The sequence below is a fragment of the Idiotropiscis lumnitzeri genome, chromosome 10 (genome assembly GCF_059441095.1).
Source record: "Idiotropiscis lumnitzeri isolate Australia: NSW breed Sydney's pygmy pipehorse chromosome 10, RoL_Ilum_1.0, whole genome shotgun sequence".
NCBI classification, from domain to species: Eukaryota; Metazoa; Chordata; class Actinopteri; order Syngnathiformes; family Syngnathidae; genus Idiotropiscis; species Idiotropiscis lumnitzeri.
In genome coordinates this window covers 17,603,080-17,620,470 of record NC_142400.1, presented here as the reverse complement: position 1 = coordinate 17,620,470, position 17,391 = coordinate 17,603,080, and the positions used below count along the sequence as shown (strand labels likewise).

At 40.4% G+C, this 17,391-nt stretch overlaps 1 protein-coding gene across 1 annotated transcript in view; it reads left to right on the top strand.

The window, feature by feature from the left end:
- Nucleotides 1–17,391, top strand: part of snap91a (synaptosome associated protein 91a) — a 40,686-nt gene that overhangs the window by 19,859 nt on the left and 3,436 nt on the right. Inside the window, exons 5-25 of the mRNA XM_088306466.1 lie at nucleotides 310–403; nucleotides 550–661; nucleotides 917–1,023; nucleotides 1,111–1,152; nucleotides 1,605–1,666; nucleotides 2,929–2,941; nucleotides 3,023–3,192; nucleotides 3,412–3,506; nucleotides 4,047–4,061; nucleotides 4,255–4,449; nucleotides 7,244–7,321; nucleotides 10,209–10,451; nucleotides 11,436–11,519; nucleotides 11,816–11,884; nucleotides 12,154–12,318; nucleotides 13,662–13,724; nucleotides 14,588–14,809; nucleotides 15,975–16,172; nucleotides 16,261–16,279; nucleotides 16,781–16,871; nucleotides 16,985–17,071. Of these exons, the coding sequence (XP_088162592.1) occupies nucleotides 310–403; nucleotides 550–661; nucleotides 917–1,023; nucleotides 1,111–1,152; nucleotides 1,605–1,666; nucleotides 2,929–2,941; nucleotides 3,023–3,192; nucleotides 3,412–3,506; nucleotides 4,047–4,061; nucleotides 4,255–4,449; nucleotides 7,244–7,321; nucleotides 10,209–10,451; nucleotides 11,436–11,519; nucleotides 11,816–11,884; nucleotides 12,154–12,318; nucleotides 13,662–13,724; nucleotides 14,588–14,809; nucleotides 15,975–16,172; nucleotides 16,261–16,279; nucleotides 16,781–16,871; nucleotides 16,985–17,071 (2,224 nt within the window). The remainder of the gene's footprint in view (nucleotides 1–309; nucleotides 404–549; nucleotides 662–916; nucleotides 1,024–1,110; nucleotides 1,153–1,604; nucleotides 1,667–2,928; nucleotides 2,942–3,022; nucleotides 3,193–3,411; nucleotides 3,507–4,046; nucleotides 4,062–4,254; nucleotides 4,450–7,243; nucleotides 7,322–10,208; nucleotides 10,452–11,435; nucleotides 11,520–11,815; nucleotides 11,885–12,153; nucleotides 12,319–13,661; nucleotides 13,725–14,587; nucleotides 14,810–15,974; nucleotides 16,173–16,260; nucleotides 16,280–16,780; nucleotides 16,872–16,984; nucleotides 17,072–17,391) is intronic.

Sequence of the window (17,391 nt, the reverse complement as noted above, 5' to 3'; positions counted from 1 at the left end):
GTTTTGAGCCTTGAACACAAATGTTACTTTTTGGGGGAAAAAAAGCAAGGCAAATTGCACTTGTATATGTCTGTGGCTCATTTTAGGCTTCAATGTGAGGCATTCAGTGGAGAAACGGTATATTTTGTGGTTTCAAACAAATGTTGCCAAATGAGTATCATTATCACAGATTGTTTTTATAAATGCCAATTATTTGCACGGTACTGTATGCTTGAAATTGGGGGATGAGTAACCCTGAAGTTAAGATCCTCTGTTTAAAAAGTTCCAAACTATTGTAACAAGGAATGTTATTTATGCTTTCCATCGCAGAGCTGAAGGAGCAATGAGGACCATGACAGTCGAGAAGTTGCTGAAAGGAATGCCTATCTTGCAGGGTCAGATTGACGCACTGCTGGATTTTGATGTGAGTCCAACTTACTCATAGGGAGAAGTGAGCAAAATAAAATAAGGCATCTGTGCCTCATTTATCTCTAAAGTGATCTTCTTCACCAGTCACACAACGTAACCTTTATTTCACCTCATCAATTGTAATTTTAATTCTGTCCAAAGGTACACCAACCAGAATTAAACAATGGAGTGATAAATGCCTGCTTTCTTCTGCTGTTCAAAGACCTGATAAAGTTATATGCTTGCTACAATGATGGCATCATCAATCTACTAGGTACAGTATTTCTGTTCAACTTGACTTTCTTTGTCAACAAATGTCTTTTAACTAGCCATTAAATCAAATCCTGACTTTTATGTAGAGAATTTGTCCCTCTTTGTTTGAGGTTAATACTGGGTCAGGATTTATGACCTACAGCACATTAAGCACACAGAAGGTTACTATTGTTGCCAGAAAATAAAAACAAATCACACCCACTATATATAGTACATGTATTCTATATTCTTATATCACCACAAATGTGTCTTTCAGAGAAATTTTTCCAGATGAAGAGAAGCCAGTGCAAAGATGGACTCGAGATCTACAAAAGATTTTTGACTCGCATGACTCGGGTATCTGAATTCTTCAAAATTGCAGAGGTAAGATGCAGATGTGCACGATGCACTGAGCTGCTTAGCGGTCATTTCTTATATGCTGTCTGCTAAATGTTTTATTTGTTTTTCCAGCAAGTGGGAATAGACAAGAATGACATTCCTGAACTCACTCAAGTAAGTTTGCCAGCGCTTTGGGTGGGTGCACTTCACACAACAGGAATTGAAATTGATTCATTTATTTTTGTCCGAACATTACCACCCCTCCACAAAAGAATAAATAAGGAATGATCAACCATGCCATACAGGATAACACCAAGAGGTGAACTATGGATTTATGGTCGAGTTAGACAAGGAGCTGATTGGTTGGACACAGGAAAGAAGTAGGGCTGAAAACATCCATCCAAAATAGTGCAATGTATGATAGGACCAAAAGACGAAACAACAAAGCACAAAATGAGGAATAACATCATTGACGTAACATTTTATTCCCTTTTCTGTTATATCTGTTTCTTTACAATGCACAATGACATACAGTATATACACACGAATAACATGATTTCCATATAATGTAAATCGAGCCAAATTGTTCTATTTTGTCTTTCTTCCACTGTCTTTTACCCCCACAGGCTCCAGAAAGTCTTTTAGAATCACTTGAGACTCACCTCAACACTTTGGAAGGGAAGAAGCCGTAAGTTTCTGTGCTTATTTATTGATATGGTAAAAAAATAGGACAACACAGTAGTGATCGATTGTAGTTGGCTTGAGCTTGCTTTGCACATCAACACAATGACTTGGTGAATTGATCAAATTTAGCCAATTTGTTCATTTTTGGGTGGCCAAATATTTAATCTGATGTTCTTGTGATTTGTGCCCAATAAAATGCAGAGAGGATAAGTAAGTATTCTTTGTCATTAGAAGTACTCAACCATTCCATTTGTTTATATTTTATCCTCTCCCACCCCAACATTGTTTCTTCACTGATCGGACACTCTAAATTGGCCCTAGGTGTGAGTGTGAGCGTGGATGGTTGTTGGTCTTTGTGTGTGCCTTGCGATTGGCTGGCAACCGGTTCAGAGTGTCCCCGCCTGCTGCCCAAAGAAAAGCTGAGATAGGCTCCAGTACCTCCCGCGACCCACCTGAGGAGAAGCGGATCAGATAATGGATTTATGTTTCTTCACTTTACAGTATAAAAGTTACATTTGAAGAAGTCATTCCTGTGTTCAAAATGTGCTTCAACAAGGCAAATTATTAAAAAATTGTATCCAAATTTTGAAATTGTTATTAGTGACATATACACAAAGCCGCTGGTAAACATGTCATGTCATGTCATTATCCACACCACTTATCCTGTACAGGGTCACGGGAGGGTGCTGGAGCCTATCCCAGCTGACTACGGCGAAAGGCGCACTACACCCTGAACTGGTCGCCAGCCAGTCACAGGGCAGACATAGACACCGTCACTGAGTGGGAACTGAACCCACTTTGCCCGCACACAACTCGGGCGAGTGTACCACTACACCATCAGTGCTTTTGGTAAACATGTACAATCCAATGAAATCCAAGTGAATGTTGCTTTGCAATGACAAAAAGTTTTTATTGATATTTGAGTTACTTTGCTAATAACTTTGAACACTGACTATTATCATTCTGGCAATGCTTGAATTATTAAACAGCTGTTGGACTGTGCAGGTGTGCCAAGTGACATTTACTGTTACTTCCTCCCAGTGTCCACTTTCATAAAGTAGTACAGGCTGGACGACTGTCGCATTCTCCAACTTGCCTGCATAAGAAAATGCAGAGTTCAAGTGGAAATGAGTCTAAGATGCAATGAGCTATCATTTCAATGTGATGACATCTAATACGGATGTTTCCGAAATGAATTGTGTTTGGAATACTTTATTATGGTGTCACTGTCTCTTTTCTAACTTGGATACTATTATTTTTTTGCAGGTCACCCACCAAGGTAAGACACTATTAATAACATGAAGTACGGTGCGTTAATGTAAAATTTTGTTGTGTTGTTTACCTTGTTGTCTGTAAACAGGATACAACGGCCAATAACAGCTCAGCAACTACTGCCCCATCTACTGCACCGCCCAAGCCTGCACCACCCACAGTTGCCGGAGGGCCCCCTGCTCGCCCCGGGCCGCCTGCCAAGCCTCCACCACCCTCTGTCACACCCACAACTCTAGCTCCGACCACTACCGCCAGCACGTAAGTGCCATTTAAAGAACCTGTGTTATATTTATTGAACGTTGAATTTGAATTTATCCTATTACGAATTTGATGTGAGTTGGTTCTTTCAGTGGTGTAAAGGAATTTAATTTGAGGATTATATTCCGATGTCATTTGTTTATTTATTCATTTATTTATTTAAAGTTTTTCATAACATCTATCAATAGCTGAATGCTGCTCCTTCTTTTCTGGGTGTAGTACCCTTGATGATGGCTTCCTGTTGGACCTTGATCCAATGTCCTCGTCCTCAGCTGGTGGGACAGCAGCACCTTCAACTACAACTGGATGGGGAGGTGAGAAAATTATTATTAGTTCTTTAAGGAAATTCCTAAGATCCATTTAATATCATATACAGTGTGCATCGTTGGCATCCCGGATGTTTTTTTATGTATGTCTGTGTGGAAATTCTAAACGTGGGACTGGCAAGGTTAACCTAACCACTTAACCACACACCATCTTGTTCACAATCTGGCAAATTCTGAAAGAAGTGCAGAAAGAAGTTCAAAGAAATCAAGAGATGAAAAGAAAAATGAAATCTCATGGCCACGCTTGGAGTGGCGAAGCAACGTGGGACCGTGTCAATAAACGGCGGCACGATTTGGTTATGAACAAAACAGCTCCTAGAGCCAAAATTTTGGTGCATTAATCCAGTACATTGTATAAACGTATGTACAGACAGTGTTGGATGTCACATAATCTGCTCATTTTTTATTCAAATCAATTTGCATTATGTTGGCTTTGCATTAATTAACAATTACCAAATGCCGTCCTTGTTTTACTGCAATGTACTCATCGAGCTATGGTCAACTCTTTTTCTGTCTCTTGTCATGCAGACCTTTTGGCCGATGGTGAGTAATCTCATGATCTCTTTCTACAAGTATTATAAATCTCCATATTCACAGCTCAGATTTCTAAATTCTCTTTATTACAATATTTTCCCGAAAATATGTTCTCTGTTCCCATCTTCTCATTCCTTTTTTTTTCTCCTTTGGGGGTTGCGACTGAGTGTAATTCTGTGGATTTTTGGCATCATTCATATAGCCACTCCCGTGGCCAGTAACAACGCTTCTGAGGCAAAGCAAGCAAAGAAAGAGCTTGTTACGGATGCTGCACCTGCCTCTGCAGTGGCTGCATCCGCAGCCGCCACTGCTCCTGCTCCCGCCATGCCAGCACCCACCTCGCTGCCTGTCGCAGCTCCCACCACTGCTTCAGTTAGAGACATCGACCTTTTCGGAGGTTAGTCAGTCGAAATTGTCGACAGCTGGGTGGCTCATCTGCACCAGGCTTTAATGATGTGGTAATGATAAGAGCTGTGAATCTCTCATGAAAAGAAATATTCCACATATTTACTAAATGTGGAACAACTATTACGTAAACCTTTTCATTTTTCATTAGAATTATTAACTAACCCAATTAACTAATGAAAATCACACATTGCTTTTTTGGACACAACAGAATTATTTTAAAAACAAACAGTGAAATTGGCCTAATATGATTGTTTATTGCACAAATTTCAACTGCAGCCAAATAACTTTGAAAACTCCATCAGATTTTTTTCACCTCTCAGCTGTTATTTGTTTTTGCCCACTGCTCATGAGTTGACTGCTCCAGCACTCGTGTTCCAAGTGTGCCTTCTTCAGAAGAACAATCATCGAAGGCATTTCGGAATACTAGTTCAAAGTTTTGTTCTTAGCCATTGGGCCACTGAGACCAAGCTTTCTGACACATTCCGCACCAAAATGTACTCTTATACTCTACAGCTGGGGTCACCACAACCCTTTGAAACATAGAGCTACTTTCTGGGTACAAAGTGCTACCACTTTAATACACACTTCTGAAATAACAAATTTCCTCAAATTACCTTTAATTATATTATTTTATTAGAAATACATTAATCCATTTGATTCATGTGAAGACACTGATCATGTTAATAATTTCACAAAATCATTCGGAAATATATCAATATGCAACGCTTTATTTTCTACTATAAATCTCTGTTAATATTTTCAATTGATCATGTCTATAAATAATCCATCACTGCTGAGCTATTTTTACAACTGGCTCGTGGTCTGCTTATGTGGCCTTTGGAAGCTACCTGGCACCACGTTGGTGACCCGTCCTGTGCAATGTCCAGCTAACACTTGTATTGTTGTCGTTAGGCAAGTACTGCTGGTCAAACATGTGTATTTATGCCTGGGCCATCTGGGTTTATGGTGAAATACAAGAGAAACATATTTCATACATACCCTTACCTTTTATCCAATATCTTACATCTCATGGTTTGTTGATTTTGTGCACATATGTGCTGGCATGATGCTCCTGTGTCATGCAGCTTGTTGCACAGACCAACAAATTCAACCGTTATATCATGTACTGTATATGTGTATCCCAAAAATGTGAGTCACCAAAAGGATTTTACGTGTCCTTCTTTTTGGCTAAATCTGCATTACTATTACTCCAGCAGGCGTAAAACATTAACTGTCATTGATTATGCTTCAATGAATCCATTGTACTACGATGACTCACACTTTTCAGATATGCTGCTTTGCACCATTTGCTAGCACCCTCAATGATTCATCAACAAATATGGACTTTTATTAAAGCTTTTTTAATCCTTAAATCAACAAATCTAATTGAATAAAAAAAAAACAAAAACAAAAAAAACAGTATGACAATTATGGGTCCAAAAAATTGATTTGTCACAACACACACGCCTTGAGAATTGAGACACACCTGAAACTAAATACGAAGAGTAACGTGTCTTTATCATCTCAATCTTTCTAAGCTTTTATTGGCTAGCCAATGCCATGTCATGTTCACAGCCAACACATTGGTTGGCAGAGTTCGATTAAGGGAGGCCAGAAGTCGATTTTAGTCCGGCCCTCGTGCGTGTGATGGCCAAAAGTAAATCTCAACCTACTCAGTGAAATGGACAAAGGACAAAAATTGCCTCAGAACGCGTCAAGAGACCCACTCGAAGAAGAAAGAAGAATGAGACTAAGAGGAATGAGACAAAGGAGAAGAGGGGGACGAAGAAGAAGAAGGACACGAATAAGAAGGTGGAGGAGGAGAAGGACAGTCGGGTTTACATGGAGTCTTTTTTGTCATTCTGATTGAAATCCTTCCGAATGAAGATCTCTGGTCACCTGTTTAGATGCGACGTGATCTTTTCCAATCCGCCGTTTACGTGCGCCACCCTGTTAATCTGATCGGCCGTTTTACAGCTGTGTGACCTCCGAACATCGATGTAAACGTCACTTGATTTATCAAGATGGAGTTCATTCAACTATTTATCACAGTATTCGAAATTGTTTTATTACACTTTTATTAATGCAGCATCTTGATAAAAATTGAGTTACCAGACCTTAAAAATAGTTCTTGCTTTGCAAACGAGCTCTGGTAAGACACTGCCATATTAAAGTCCGTATACGATAACGTGCTACGCGTTTACCCTAAAACAGAACATGCAAAGACCGGACGCAGCCTGGCCATTCCGATTGAATTGTGTACATGACACTTGTTCGGACTGGAAAAGGGGACACACCACCCCTATGAATCTGAATCAAATTCCATTTGGATTCAACCTTTTTATTCAGATTGGGGTGTTTATATGGAGCATTTTCATTCCGTTTGGGCATTCGGATCCTGGTTGGTTAAAAGGCATTTGTAAGTAAAAAAAAAAAATCCGAGGTGTAGCCTTGAACGTCTCTAACATCACAATCACTCCTGCCAAATCCAAAGACCAATTGTAGTATCTTTGGCTAAAAAAAAAAAAAATAACCTTGCCCTTCCCTGAACTTAACATGCTCCCTCTTGTCACAGAGTACAAGGAACTTGTGACAACTTGCCTCATCTCACCGGATACAGCATTATGCAGCCCCACCCCTTAAAACAATCAAACCAATAAGTGTTGGGCTGCATACTTCTTGTATTATTTGCCTTTCCCTGATACTTACCTGCCATTTTTTGTTTGTCCATTCCATCTGTTTCTCTACGTGTTGTTTGGTCGTGTGTTGGTGTGATATCCTAGATGCGTTTGCACCTTCCCCAGGAGATGGTCCTGCCGCTGTGGCTGCGGGTCCTGCTACGGATGCATTTGGTGAATCTGGTGTGTGAAAAACTATCTTGCCTCTTGCATAAACAAGTCTCCAGACTTACTCTTTTTCATAAAGAGCACGGATACACACACAATATGTTAGAAGCTTTTTTCTGGTGGGTCCAATTTATTAAAAAGGCATAATGTTACCTGCCATGCAGAAAGGTTGCTCATCCCGCGTTGCTTCTGAATCCTCTACTGTCTGAGGTCCCTTTGGCCTACTTCTCTTTGCTAGTCTTCGGCTCAGCTCCTGAGAAACAAGGGATGGGATTTATGTTCGTTCTTGCTCATGAGCACACAGCAAATGACGGACACCCTCACAGTTACGACTTATGCCTCTGATAAGTTGTTTTTCTTCAGGTGTGTGATCTCCCAAAAGTCAAATTAGAGGTCTTAGATGGAGCCATTGAAGGCAGATTATTTTTCACAGATCATTTCACTCTTCCTATTGTCAGGTAATTTTAATGAATAAGACAAAAAGTTTTTTTTTTTTTTTTTTACAATCGAGGATTTCTCCCTCACTTTTTAAATTTCTCCAGATAACCTTCACATACTGTAGTGCAACTAATAACTCTTATCTGGTAGTCCACTACCTAGAACCCTTTTAATCGACCTCACTGAACCATGGGCGCAGATGGCACTGGTGTCGAGGGGGGTGGCGTGTCCTCTCATTCATTAAGTCCATGATCGGTCTTTTAAAGTGACAAAATATGCTACAACTACTGATGTGTTGGGTTGCACAAAAAAATTCTGGATTTGTACCTCAGAGTCATATTTTTCACCCACATAATTAATCACTCTTCTTGAATTTAGATCTCCAGATCAGAAAGACAGACACATTTTCCAAGTCAGACACATAATTGATGATATCAGCTATCTCGTGTAATTATTAGTTATACGTTTTGTTTTACTTCATAAGGTAGGTAAGCGAGTAACACACCACTGTGGCATTACAGAGTAGCATGCTCTAAATTCCAACATTCAGTGGACGTTGGACACAACGTCACAGGGCATTCCAGACAAATAAAACTTGATGTTTCTTCTCTTTTTTGCATGCATGAATAATATAATTTTTATTTTCGTAAGCTTGGTTTCCCCCTTCATTCCAAAATCCGAACACATACTCAATAACACTGGAAAACAAAAATTCTTTATTTTAATGGGTCCCTAGTAAATGTCTTTAATTCATTTCATTTCATTCAATATTACAAATATTTTAGTTTACAACATATTATTATTATTATCCAACCATTATCGAAGCCACTTATGTGATTATGGTGTTTGGGTGATGGTGTTGGAGAAAGCTGGACAAAAGGGCAGCTGTCCACAATGTTGTAGTCTGTCTTATCATTTATGTTATTGCGAGCAAGAAACGTCCCAGGTTTAGACAACAGGCTGCAAAAAGCCCAAAGCACAACAGCACATCTCTCTAAACAGCCATGTGATTGGCTGAGTCTGAGTGGCTCCCAAGAAGCCATTGCTATAATCTTTTTGTGTTGTTTTTATTTCTTTTGGGTATATAGATGGCATGAGAGATACATGTTTTGTGTTAATCTTATTTCTTTGTTTCATAGTTTGCTTGAATGCTGAGTTTTTTTTTTGGTTTTGATTTGAAACTATGACTCTAAGGAGTGTGGTGACCAGTGAAGTCCCTCCCCTGACGTTGTCTAATAGATTATTGCCAAGACTCCTTTTATTGATTAGCGTCGTTGTTATTGGCAGTGATTCCTAATAGTTTCATGACATCTGCCATTGAAACGGGGTGATACCTCTGGTAATGATTCCTTAGGGGATTGGGCCCTGGTAAGCTGGCATCAGCTTGCGCGAGCAGCTGAGCTAGCGCGAGCAGCTGAGCTAGCGCGAGCAGCTGAGCTAGCGCGAGCCGCTGAGCTAGCGGCGAGCAGCTGAGCTAGCACCGAGCAGCTGAGCTAGCGCGAGCAGCTGAGCTAGCGCGAGCAGCTGAGCTAGCGCGAGCAGCTGAGCTAGCGCGAGCAGCTGAGCTAGCGCGAGCAGCTGAGCTAGCGCGAGGCAGCTGAGCTAGCGCCTTGTAGTGCGGCGCGCCTAGTATATGCATTAAATACGGAAATAGCACCCTCAACTGGTGTTGCGCCCTTTGATGCAGCCGTAAAAATACGGTAATATAATATAATATGAAAAATATAATATAATATAGTCCCTGTTGGTGTAGTGGTATATCCGCCTGAGTTATGTGTGGGCAGCGTGGGTTCGGTTCCCACTCACTGACGGTGTCTATGTCTGCCCTGTGACTGACTGGTGACCAGTTCAGGGTGTAGTCCGCCTTTCGCCCGTAGTCAGTTGGGATAGGCTCCCGCGACCCTGTACAGGATAAGCGGTGTGGATAATGACATGACATAATATATATAATATCATTTTGTTAATTTCCAAGCTTTCGACTATATTTCTGGGCTTGTGTGGCATATTAACAGCAGGCAGATATAGAATGAATGAGAGTCTGCTACCCAACTGTTCTTTTTAGCCATTGCTTGATAATACTCTCACCTTCAAAAGTAAAGTAGGAACAGTGAGTCAAGTTTTTTTATTTTTGCTGTTGACTGAAAACATCTGGCTTTGGTTTTAAGGCTGAATATGAGAGAAAAGATCAACTGGCATTTACATGTGCTCATATTGTCAGGATTAGAAAAAAAGATGTATTTTCATTTCAAATCTGATAATTATTTTAATTGTCATCTAATTATAAAACATAACGGGGCACAACTTGTACCATAGTACAATTTGTTTCACGGTTTCCAACTTTCATTAAGATACACCTTGCCTCACAGATGTATTCATGTTTTAATCCTCCACTCCCTTCCCTTCTTCTCTCATCAAAACATGCTTAACCCTTCAACTCCACCCCCTGCTCCTTCACCTGCTGAAGACCCTTTTGCTACCACCGAGGGGAGTGCTGACATAAATCCGGGGCTGGACCTGTTTGCAATGAGACCCTCCGACACGGGCGCTACTGCCATCACCCCTCCCACCTCCAGTGAGGCGCCGGCCATCGCTGCCCCTGTCGCCGCCCCCGCCGCTGCCCCCACCCCTTCTATCACCACCACCACTAGCACCACAGACACCACCACCACAGAGTCTGCAGCCGCTCCGACTCTAGATTTCTTTGGTGGTAATGTCCTTTCGCTCTCATTCTGCTCTCCCCTTCACTCATTATGCATTATGACGCTGATAATTTTTGATCTTGTTTCTTTTGCTTGATGACGCCTAAATAGTGATAAAAGAACAGCTTTCTTCGCGTCTCAAATTTCTACACAGTTGAACCCATGCAAATTTGTGGTTCAGTGTTTGCCAACATTTTTTTAGCCCTACTGACGCATATTCGCTAAAAAATTCACACATTTATGTTTTTGTGCTCAGGCCAATGCAATAAGAGTATTGCTACGGCACCATTCTATGACATCTCGGTGCCAATAAAGTATGTAGTGTATGAAGTATGAAGTGAGTGCAGGGACTTAATTTGGACAAAAGTAGTGTTTTGCTACCTCTGCGCTACCTGTGGATGGTGGGGAACAATATGTATACGTTTTCCTTCATTCTTTATCTTTGGGCATTAAAACAAGCATCACTAATCTAAAACTAGAGCACAAAAAATATTTTTAATTCTTTTGGGAGTAAAACCATAGTTCACCTCTCTAGATTTTCGTCGGTTATTCCTACCTCTTTATCGACAGAGATTGTTCCACTTGCTGCAATTCATAACATATTACTAACAGAGACTGCCAACATTTAGACGAGTCTCCTCCTGCATGTGAAAGGTTTTGGATCGAGACAAATAGTTTGTACATTTTGCCCTTTAGTGCATGAAAATGAAATGAAATATTACATTAGTTGTAGTGCACAACAAAATGTCATGCCTAAACAGTCCATGTCAATGTTGACTGTCGTGTGTTTGATTAAGCCTGGGAATTTCCAATAGTTCACAAATACAGTAAGAACGTTTTTAAATAAGTAGGAAGCTCTCATTATTTCCCGTGATTTATAATCTGATAATTTTTTTACATTACATTCAATATCATCTGACCTCTCTCTGCTATGTGTTTGCGCTGGACTTGAAATCTGAATGTCCATCCAGTATTATGATTGTGTGTCCTAGATATGCTTGATTCTATGCCTGAGCAAAGTCCCACCACCGAATCCAAAGCTGCTACCACTCCTAGCGTAGACCTTTTTGGTGCAGGTACTGGAGCTGATACACGTGTGTCTGTGTGTGAAACCTGTTCATCTCTTCTCGTGACCATAACTCCACTCCTTTCAAATATGTAGTCCTTTCCTACTACACGTCTTGTTTTTTTCCCCCCATAGTGATATGCGAGCTGTGCATGAAACTCACAAGCATCGTGTTGTCCCTTAGGCTGCTTTTTTTTTTTACCTGAGCTGTTTTCTACCTGCTATGCTAATACTTTTTTTTGCTCCTTGACCTCCACCATTTTCTTCTTTCTCGCACTCTGCCTCTTGCTTGGTTTGGTCAATTAGACCTCCCTGCTGTTTCACGCGGGCCTTCTCCTTTGCCAGAGCCGGCTCCATCTGGAGACATTGTCACTGGTGAGTTCTGGTGCAATACTTTAATGGCTTCTTTTACGTTTTCCTTCTGTTCATGAAGGGTGCAGCAAGGCTCCACTCGTCATGACCAGCCCTGATTAAAAGAGGTGGTAAAGAGGCATGAAGGCCTGCTTTCTCGCTTTGCTTCATTGCTATAGAATGCTAGCCCTGCCGTGATAATAATGTTGCAGTCACAGAAAAACATACTAAAGTATTCTATTAATGAGCCTTAATTTGTCTGCTTCCCTGTCTCAACTCATTCTCATTTACAGATCCTGCTCCCGAATCTCCCCCTGCTCCTGCTCCTGCGCCTACTTCAGCTGCAGATCCAGCTCCAACTCCTGTTGTTGCTCCAACACCAGCTTCTGATGCTGCATCTGCCACTGAGGCCTCCTCTCCACCCAAAGCCGAGCCGACCCCAGTTATTGACCTGCTAGGTATGTCACACACTGCCCTCATACACTCTTCTTAAAATAATTTAGCATTCTGTTTACCTCAACATTGACAGGATCAATTTCAACAATGAACATTTACATAGTATTTTGAATAATGTACAGAACATTAAAACAAATTAACAAACGCATTAATATTTCACGATACAAACAAAATGTACATTCTTTAATAGAGGTTCCGCCTAACTGGGTGGATTTTGTTCCAATCAAGTTAGCAACTTTGAAATTAGTCGCACGCCATTTGCGCTCAAGTTTCAAACGTGATTGTTTGAGTATGCGCCTTTTTATCTGTAAACCACGGAGTAAGCCTTCCAAGACAAGTTTTAAATCAGATTGGTGCTGTGGAGTCGAGTGCATTTAACAGAACAGCATTGAAATTATTAGTGAGATCATCAAACGGACCACTATAAGAAAGAAAGGAAGCGGTTGAGTGTGCAGTGGTGGTTGAAGAACGAATATTGCAGCTTTTACTATGGTCAGGACAAAAGCAGCTAGGTCTTCAAATAATACAAATAATGGAATTGATATATACATTTGAGGCAGCTAAACCCAGAATTAGTAATAAATCTAAAGATTTCAAATTTTTATGCATCGCTTTATCTATTATCTGCGTGAAACCAAAAGTATAAATTGTCTGAAACATCGCATTAAGTGGTTCCAACTTGGCATTCATGTGAATATTAAAGTCACACATAATTAATATATTATCTGGGTAAATCAAGAAGTCAGCCATAAATCCAGGGAATTAATCTAAAAAGCCAGTACGGACCTGGGAGAAGTTAAATGACTGCAAGATAAAACAGCACCGTGTGGATTGCATAACGAGAACTTGAAATGTTTTGAAGGTGTTGTTTGAGCAAGGTATGAGCGCACATTCGGAAATACCCCCACCCTTATTACGAGCATGTGCAACCTACGAATGTACAAAGTTTCGAAAAGAGGCTTCATTTGGTGGTATGAGCTCATTTGGTTTTAAGCAGGTTAAAATGATGGTCTTTGAAAAAGTAGATATGTTGCAAGGCTTTTGAGGGAAGTGATCTTATTGTTTAAACTCTTCATTATGCAAAACAGCAACAGGTGATGAATCACAGAAATGATGTTGCTTATTCACATTCCTTATTTCTTGTGAAAGACTTTCTTTCTGCAATACAAATTAGATAATGATCAACTGTTGCTTCCTCCAGTAGTTAGCGTATTCAATATAAAGTGAAAAATTTCTTTAAATAGCTACCTGAATATGTTGAAAATTGAAACAATTATTTGTGTTGACCTCTCACTCTTTTTTTGCACCCTCTATTTCATTCTGGATTATCTGATTCCCCCTCCAGACTCCTTTAGTGGCTCTGTGGAGGAGACGCAGAGCTCTGCTCCTGGAGGTGACCTGCTGGGAGGTACAACTGTTTGGGGTTACACTATATTAATATAGACCCGCTATTCAAGGGATAGGTACCAGGCCAGTCCGAATCATGAAAATTCACAAGTAATTGACTAACATTTTGATCACAGTAAAAAAAAGTTTTTTTTTAATTTGGAACCCCAAAAATCTTGAATAGGCAAACAAAATATATTATTTAAATATTGAAAAAAGTCATTGAATAGGTAAATCTGAGGGTGCTGAACCACAAGCATGCTGAGGTCCATTGTATATCTTGCATCATTGTCGTGAGCTGATTTTGAATAATATACCTTTGCTTGTTCCTTGACCTAGCTCGTAATTTAAAGCACTTTTCCCCATTAAAATGAATAGAAAATGCCATTTTTGATAAGGAATGAACACTACAGAATATTTTATTGTTTCTTTTCAACAACAACATATAGTAATGAAAATGATATAAATTATGAAACAGTTTGTGTCATTTTGATTAATCCAATGTGGCTGCGTGACATGTCGACCGGGCAGCAGCATAATACAATACAGTCATGCAGGCACAAAGAACCCTCAAAACCACTCTAAATGAAAATATTAGATGTTTTTCGCTGAGGAAAAAGAAAATATACCTGTGAAAATTGTTGTATTGTCTACCTATGAGTGTTGCTGCACCATTTGTGTTCAAATGCCCATTCCCTAATGTGTTATTACAACACCACATGAGATGATATGTGTTAGCTCATCTGAGTATCCCATTATGCATTAGCATTATCCGAGCGGACTGTGATTGGCTTGCAAATTCTCTAATGTAATGTAAATGTAAAAAAGTCAAAGGTTGGAAATAATTGCAAATGGTGGTCACAGTCCTGTCTGTCTGCTCATTAGACCTCATGTCCCCCACCCTGGCACCCACCGTGGCCCCAGCCCTGGCCCCAGCCTTGGCTCCAGCTCCAGCTCCGGTGCAGAATGATCTTCTTGAGTCGGGATTTGAAACTCTGGGTTCACTTCCCTCTCCGACACCACCTGTGCCAGCTGTACCATTGGTACCTGCCACAGCGGAACCTGCAAAAACCACACCGGCACCTTCTGGTGGCTTTGATGCTTCAAGTAAGTGGAATTGAAAGGTTTTCATTTAGCTCAGAAACAGGTGATGTAAACCCTTCACAGATATCACTTAAACAATCTTGCTTAATTGCTAGTCGATGTGCAAAACTGTATTTTACAATGAAAATTTCGCAGTCAGCGCCATGAAGGCTGCTGTAATTATTCCTGAGAGTTTGTCTGGTGCATGGATGAAGATGACATAGAATGACATGCTTCTACCACTTTTGCCGACTGCTTAACTTCTCACCCTGGCTGTGTCTCAATGATAGACCGGATTTCTCTCTTATCTTATTTCAAAGTGGCACCTTCACACATGCTGTGCTTTCTTCTGCTTCACACATGCTCTCTTTTGCATCACCCACTCTCCCAAATCCTCCTTCATCTTCACTTCCTCCTCTCTGCTGGCTTCTTCTTGTTTGCTTCTACTAATGTGTAATTGGTGAGTTGAACTCCATAGTGCATTGCAGCATCTGCACTTTTTGAAGTCTGCCCCTTGTTTAAGAATTATTCGCATGTTTAAAATGGAATCATAATCCCTGAGTGTCTCCTGCATGAGACAAAATATACTTGTTTGTGGAATCATTTTCCCCCCAGTCATCTCTAGTGTTGATATATATCCAAATGCCATCAAAAATTCAGTTGAGAATGATGTTACAGTATAACATTGCAATGAAGTCGAAACCATCAGTTGCAATGATTACAATGAGCAAATCCAAATAGTTCATTTTGAAGATCATAATATTATGATAATAATAAACCCTGTGGATCAGAAGATCCTTCAATATTTTGTATTATGTTTGTTTGCTCTTTATTTTAAAATCAAGTCTTTTTTTACTGACAGTGACAAGCAAAGGGAAACACTGAATTCTACGCGTAAGGAGCGTATTGTGACACCTGGTCACAAATCAGTGCACTATTTAAAAATAAGTAGATATCATTTGGGGTGTACATGTTGCCAATTTATTGCTGTTGCTACCCCTTGGAATCTTCAAACATGGTCCCACTCTTTGTACTTTGACTAACATTGCTGTTTCAATGGGTTGTTTCCCTCACCTTATACTGTCGGGTTTCATATCAGACCAAAGCCTGCATTCTAGCTCGATTGAGGATTAACATACATGTAATCTGTGTTTTTTAAATGTTGTGCCTTTCCCACCCTCTCTTCAAGTGTTTGGTGGATTAGGTGACTTGCTGATGCCCGCCATTACGCCGCAGAGCACCGGGGGAAGCACGACAGGAAGTGCAGCAGGGAGCATGGGAACTCCCGTCACAGTTGAAAACATTGCAGCCGCTCCACCTGCAACTCCACCCCCAACAAAAACAATTGCCGGGGATCTTGACTCCTCACTGGCTAACCTGGTTGGAGGTAAATCTATTGAATGATGGGACGGACCCATTGCTCATTTCCATTCAAATTAAATTTCCATTTCTTCTTTTTTATTTCTTCCCTTTAGACCTTGGAATGAAAAAAAAGTAAGTACGCTCACTGCTTTTGCTTTCTTTAACATCATTCGATACTGTATTTGCGTGCAGGGTGAATCAGTGTCTCATTCGTTCATTTGCTTTTCATCGAACAAAACGGAAACTAAAAAGAATTAACGAACAACATTGTTTTGCCAATATTTGTTCAGAAACCCAAAATGGAAAACTAAACAGATATACATTTACGATTTTATGCACAAATCACAGAAAAAGAATAGATCATCTGCCGCAAATTACATCTACCGAAAGGGAGCTTTTGCCTGACTCGCGGGAACTTAATTTCGTTCTATAGAGTATTGAGTATGAAGTAAAATCACAACTCACTTGGTTTTTTAATTGATTTTAATGCAGTTTGTTTTCTCACACACGTCAGTGTGCAAAAATATTTCTTCTTCATTCATGTTTTTTAATTCATTATCGCACTGTTATGCATGTTTGGCGGTGGACAGTATAAATAATTCATAGGTCCATCTAATAATAATCTTCCTGTAGAGACCCACAGAGTGAGAAGAAGTTGACTGGAGGAGCCAACTGGACCCCTCACGTGGCCCCCACAAGCTGGACCACGCCAGGTGTCCCCATGGTGAGAACCACATTGACAGTAATCTGCAGTCAGACCTCATATCCCACCTGTGCATGTACACGAGCTGACAACATGTGTGCTTTTACAAAATATGATTTTGAATTTCCCACCAGGCTGGTGTGGCTCCTGGTGGACCTGGAGCAGCGCCCCCTAGTGGAGCAATGGTACCACCAATGAGTGCGCAGCCTGGCTTTGGTATGGTGAGTATTTTCCAGAGGAAGCAAAAGTACTCATACTCTTTACCTAAATACAAGCTCAGATAGTTGAGGATAAAAGACTGGAAAAATTAGAACTACTGATTCAACTCCTGCACTCAAGTAAAAGTACGAACAAATTTGGAATTGTAATAAAAATATGTACACTGTACCTTATTTTGGAAACCCTTCTGTCATTGACTGCCCTTATTCATAAAAAAAAAATCATCCCCCGTCCCTGTCCGTCTTAGTCCTTTTAAAGCACGTCCATCATTACTTTTCACCAGACAAGTTGGGCGTGTTTCAGTCAGTGAAATGGGCATCCA